General features: G+C 47.7%; 1 protein-coding gene across 3 annotated transcripts in view; it reads right to left on the bottom strand.

Annotated features, from left to right (window-relative positions):
* Positions 1–1,896: 1,896 nt before the first annotated feature.
* The window catches only part of dve (SATB1_N and homeodomain domain-containing protein dve), a 73,103-nt gene continuing 68,840 nt past the window's right edge, over positions 1,897–6,159 (bottom strand). For all 3 annotated transcript variants that reach the window (XM_086828466.1, XM_020950872.2, XM_086828467.1), the window contains 2 exons: positions 3,219–4,984; positions 1,897–3,093 (listed from right to left, as the gene is read on the bottom strand). In XM_086828466.1, coding sequence (XP_086684592.1) covers positions 2,934–3,093; positions 3,219–4,984 — 1,926 coding nt within the window. In that variant the 3' untranslated portion in view covers positions 1,897–2,933. The remainder of the gene's footprint in view (positions 3,094–3,218; positions 4,985–6,159) is intronic.

The following is a 6,159-nucleotide window of genomic DNA, read 5'->3' as shown; positions in this document are numbered from 1 at the left end:
GTTTGCGCACTCAATTTGGCAAATGAATCGCCGCCACCGCCAAACCGAAACCACCCGTGAGGAGTGATGGGTGAGAGGGAGGGGTGTGTGCTGTGGGTTGGCCCAAAAGGAGCGAACCAACCACCAACCAACCAAGCCACTGTCAACTATTTTGGCTCGCACGCTCATTAGTTTTATTGCCCCGCATATCAGTCAAAGCCGCAGAACTATTTATGTTCCAGCAGCAGAGCTTATTTGTCCTTTTTCCGTACCGCACCGCTCTGTGTGTCCTTTTTGGCACTGCCAGTGTCCCTTTTGTCTTGCGCGCTCTAATTGCTAAGAAGTTGGTCTTTGATGGTTCCCAGCATCGAATCTGCTAATGGAGCCAAGATCCTCGTCTCAATTCAATGGATATTTCAATATCTTTTCTAGGGGGCTCGTTGTGAGAAGCATCACTTAATTATGATTGCATTATTCAGATTTATTCCCCATTTGGCGTCATTAAGGCAATATGAAAAAGTTTTCGAAAGCAAGATTTATGCCGCCACTGGAGAGAGCGCACCTTTTGAGCCAGCCAGGAAAGTTGGCCAACAGCCGCAAGTGCGGCGTAGTTAACTATGTAAATGTTTTCTTTTGCATTCGCCTCCTGTTTATGTATATTTACACTTAATGCCCCTCGAAAAATGGGGGAACTACCGGTCTGTACCGTGTACTGGGTACTACGAGGGCGTGGCTGTAATTTCGGTTGTGAGCCAACCACAGAGCGGGGGCCAAGTGCTAGAAATTTTAATTAATGGATAAAGTTATGCGAAATTCCCGTACATCTCTCTCTCTCTCTCTCTCTCTGGGAATTAAATATTTTTGCGTAAATATTTATGTTGTAGAAAGGGAAATTCCAGCGTTTGCAAGTATTTATTTACCTGGCTATTCAGTTTGTAATTTTGCTCAAGACACAGCTCTCTTTCTCTTTGGCTGAACTCAGCCCAGAAATATGCAACAGTTTCGCTCGTTATTAGGAAATCCATAAATAAGCAGCTAGTCCAATATGCTGCTACCCAAAAGATATGCCATAAATTTGGAGTCCCACAGCCACTCCTTCCCAGAGTTTTAATTTAAAAGTTTGCGATAACAAATGATGCACATCCCCTGGCGCACACCCACACACACACATGGTGGTACCTACTCAAAAATATGAAATAATGTGGTCCACTGATTTAGTAACCACAGGGAAGGCCACCCCCGTGCTATCTGCAAGTGACTGCGGGATGTAACAAAAGGCGAGCGAAATAAAGAAATGGGAAAATAAGTAAACTTTGGTGCTAATAAATTGTTTCATATCTCCACGGAAGATGTACGAGAGTGAGCGAGCGCAATGGGAGATAGCTCATACGCCCCGTGTGCTCATATTGCCATTCGTTCTCGTATATGTACATGCATATTTATTTCCCTTTTCGCTTATCAGTTACTTACCCAAAAAAATAGCTAAAAAATAAATAAAGCAAAGATCTGGGTGGCACACATGAGAAATGGCGAAACCCATTACGACTGCATCAGCACATTAGCTTCAGGCGCCACCGGAAATAGGGATGCCTTCAACCTCAACAGATTGCAAATGCGTTCTTTTATGGTAATTTATGAACTCCTCCTAATGAGGTGCAGCATAAAGAGAATGCTTTTCTTTAACGTGACACTTACTGAGCTTACACCTTCAGTTGTTATTAATAAGCATCAGAGGACTTTATTAAAACTTATCTCATCAAGTTTAAGTAACCAAGAAACCCCAAGTAAAAGCCCCACAAGTTTCAGAAAACAATTACTTCTTATCATTGGAAAATCAATTTTCAATTTAAATTCTTGAAGAAATCGCAGACTCTCATCTTTCTTATATCCACTTTCCCCAAAAGAAAAATGTCACCATTTGAATTTGACATTTAAAATTGTATTTATTTAATCATTTAATAATTGCTGGGGGAATATATTTCTATTTATATTATATATAAAGATGTGTGGATGTGTGTTCGCTGTATGTTTGTTTTTGTGTTCTTTTGTTTTTCTGTGTGTGTGTATTGATGCTTGCAATAAATTACAATATTATCTGAATTAATTGTATTCTCTATCTGAAGGCTTACGAAACTAATGGAACAATTTATTTTTAAAAAACATTTTCATTTCAGTATTAGATTTTATTCTGAATCGAAATGGGGGAATTGGGGAATTTGGGGAGAGCGAAGCCGATTGGGTGTTCTCAGCTACTTTTTTGGGGGTTGTTGGTATTAGATACCACGGCTTGAAGAGCAACGAATCATATGTTATACATTCTATGTGCGGCAGGGGCGAGGGGTACTGGTGGCTGCTCGAAAATAAGGCGGGACAACTAAACTAAACGTACTAGTGCACTGGTACAACTCAAACTTAGGCGTTAACTTAGTCCGCGGTCACGAAGGGTCAACTAAAACCGAAACAAATTCACAATGCTCAAGATTAACATACTCTATATACAGATCGCAGATCATCGTCTCTCTCAAAAATTGGCTTTCTTTGGTTTACTTATTCTGCTACATATATATCGACGGCTAGAACTAGGTAGAAATAGATGCGGGTATACTGGATAGGGCTGAGGGTACCAGCTATAAGTTTATACTGATGTTCATGCAAGATCGTATTACTCGTAAGTGGCTTTATCTATTTTGCTCTAAATTTATCGCTAGACGCTCCTGGCTTCTGGCAAACTGGTAACGCGTAACTGGGTTAGTTTTTCGGTCTATAATACTTAGAGTGGACTAAACTAGGGATTACATATTTATCAGCTATCGTATAGGATATAGTATTTGTCATAGCTGCAGCTGTGGCATAGAACTGCTTCAATTGGGGGTGTGTGTGGTGTGTCTCTCTCTCTCGTCCGACTATTTACATGGAGAAATGCTTCTAATTTTGATTCCAAACTCTGGACCCATCTAATCCCGCTCCTCGTACTTGGGCACAAAGGAGCCAAGGCCCCCCAGCTGGGCGCACTGATTGCTGTCGTAGAGCGACATCTTGAGGCGCTTGCACTTGGCCCTGCGATTCTTGAACCAGAATTGGACATTCTTGCTCTCCAGACGCGGGAACTTTTGCCTGGAAATAACATAAATAGATAATGATTTGGATTAATTAAGGTTGTATAGTTTGAAGGATATTCTATTGTATATATTGAAATCAAAATAGAAAGGAAGAAAGGATTATGAGGCCCTCGAACTCACCTATATGGCATCGTGTTCAGGTCCTCGGTGTACTTGAGGATCAGGTTGTGCGAGGGATGCGTATTCATGGCAAACCATTGCTCCAGCTTGGGCACCTCAGTCACTGGATCGATGAAGGTGCGATTCCGCTTCCGTCGCTCCTCGTTCGAGATGCTGGACAGGTTTAGGCCACCGCCGCCCATAAGGGCATTGGGTTGGATTCCGGCTGCTGCCGCTGCAGCAGCGGCATGGTGATGCGGATGTCCGGCTGCCGCCTGGCCAAAGGCCGGGATGTAGTGGCTCATGTACATGAAGGACTGCGAGAACATCGAGTTGGGCACCATGGGAAAGGGCAGCTGGTCCTTGTGCGGCACCACTCCACCGGCCATGTCCGGCGAGGGCGAACGGAACTCATCCAAATGGCTGGCATCGTTCTCATTGTCCTCCTCGTCCTCGTCCATGTCCAGGTCATCGTCCTCCTCCTTGGGCGTGGTACGCTTGGGCGTGGAGCTTACCTCCGGATCGTTGTGCGAACTGTTGTTATGGTTATTGTTGTTATTGAGGCTGGAGCCGGTCTCTATCTGGGGATTGCTATCCTGGTTGCGCTCCTCGGCGCCGGAGCTCTCCTTCTCGTTGTCCTGCTGCTCGTCATCCCGCGATGACTTCTCCTGGCGCTCCTCCTCGTTGAGGCTTCCGTTCATGCCATCACTGCCAGAGCTCTTGGCCTCCTGCTGCTGCTGTTGCTGTTGATGTTGCTGCTGCTCGGATGCCTCATCCTCGTCCTCGTCCATCATCGGAGAGCTGCGATGACGCTCGTGCGTGGTCAGGGAGAGCGGCAGCTGCGGGGTATTAGGCCTGCTGGGCTCATCCTCCATGTCGTCCGAGTGCTGCGACATGGTGTCTATATCCTCCGACTTTAGGCTGAGTGGACTCTTTAGATAATCGTGCGACATGGACAGATTACCCATGCTCATCGGCTGACTCCCAGCACTGCTGCTGGAGTTCTGGCCCAGCGGAGCATGCTGGCTCAGATAGCCATTCATGGCGGCATGACCCAAGGCGCTCATGGCGCTGCCCAAACTCCCGCCCCTCATCTCGGCCCGCTTCTGTGCTGCCCGGGCATTCTTGAACCAATAGACCACATTGTTCACATCCAGCGGCTTGCGACCCCGCCTCGATTCCAGAGCATTCAGCTGAACCACATAGGTCTGGATCTGCTGACGCGAAGGATGTGGATTCTCGGCAAACCACTTTTGCAGCTTTGGCAGCTCCATCTCCGGATCGAAACTGGTGCGCATGCGAGTCTTCTGGTTGGGATACTGTGGCCCATGTCCACTTCCTCCATGGTGGTGGTGATGGTGCATGGACGCGTGCATCGGGTGCACTAGCATACTGCCATGATGTCCTGTCCCTGGTGCTGGTCCAGCGCCAGCATGATGAGCCGCCTCATTGGCCAGCAGCAGGCTCTCCCGGCTGCCCATTGAGCCGAGGGGATTCCCACCGACCGCTGCTCCTCCTGCTGCGGCTGCATGGGCAGCAGCTGCTGCCGCCGCGGCCATGGCCGTGCCCACCGGGAAATCCATTTCACCGGGAACTGCCACTGGAACTGGCACTGCCGAAGGACCCGTCATAAAGGGCAGCATCTTGGGCGCCATGGCTGCTGCCTGGGGAGAGAGCTGATTGGACCACCATTGGTCAAACTTGCGGCGCAAATCATCGGAGATTTCACCGCCAGGCAAAGCGTACGTATTCTGGTGCGAACTCCGGCAGATCTGGGAGAGCGTGACCTGGGAAGGAAAAGGATTACAAAACGATTTTATTAACTTTGAGCTCTAACTTTGATTTTATAATGTTATCTCTCTATAATGTTAGCTCGCATAGTTACACAAAACCCCCCATTGTCGCGATTCGATCATCGAAATTCCGTGTGTTCCGTGTGGAAAATCAGAGCGCAATGCAAGGGATTAGTGGGCAACCTTGGGCCGGGACTTGCTTTGCACTGAGCGACTGTCAACAGTGGCTACTAAGACCCCAGGTCCGCCGCTCGCTAAGCGTCTGTCATAAAAATCACAGTCGCCAGGTTGCGGGGTATCGGTATCGAAGGGGGTTTGGGACTGGCCTCAAGTGGCGGGATTTACTTAGCCATAAATGTGCGAGTGCTACACGGCGAGCCGGCGGAGTCCAAAATTGCCTATTACGATATAGAATACGGGGGTCTGGGGAGCAAACGGTACTGATACCGCCGCACGGAGCTGATATTAACAGACAGTGCCTCGGAATCGAAGGCGATAAATAGATAGTCCCTGATAGGCAGCGACACATCAGCTTATGGCGATTAAAATTGAATTTACCCAACAGAAATAGAATCGAAATGAGTTGGCTCCAAAGGGTGCCAGGTATGGCGTATTAAATGCTCATAGATACTGCTTTGTCTCCCAACTGTGGAAAGATAATGTCTGCTGTTGTTTTGGTGGTTGCTGGTTTCTGGTTGCTGGTGCTTTTTCCACACACTATCAGCTAAGGAGGCGCCCCAAATCACTTAAGCTGCTCACCGAAGGGTGGTGGGTTGGGTGGGTTAGGTGCTGGTGGTACCTAATTGTAAATAAAAATGGGTTGACGCTTCTTACGTACTGAGGGTATTATTAAATTGATTTTCCTATCGCCGCCGCACCCCAAAAAGCTCCTCCGCGGGACGGACGGACGGACGGACGGACACTGGTTGCCTCGGCGGAGGTGTCAGACAACCGAATGTGGAAATTATGGTAAATGCTTATCATGTGATTAGGAGGGACGACAACTGCCGTACCGTGCTTTGCTTCGCTTTGCTTTACTTTGCTAATATTAATCGGTGGTGGGGCTGGGCTGGGAGCTTGCCTTGGGGCCAATAAAATAGCAGTCGCAATATCAATTGAAGGGTATTTCTGGCCGTGATTTCGTGTTGTTCATCGCTTGCGATGATAGC

Source organism: Drosophila serrata, unplaced genomic scaffold, assembly GCF_035046125.1.
Source record: "Drosophila serrata isolate PLE 108 unplaced genomic scaffold, ASM3504612v1 contig_184, whole genome shotgun sequence".
NCBI classification, from domain to species: Eukaryota; Metazoa; Arthropoda; class Insecta; order Diptera; family Drosophilidae; genus Drosophila; species Drosophila serrata.
This window is presented reverse-complemented; position numbering and strand designations above follow the sequence as displayed.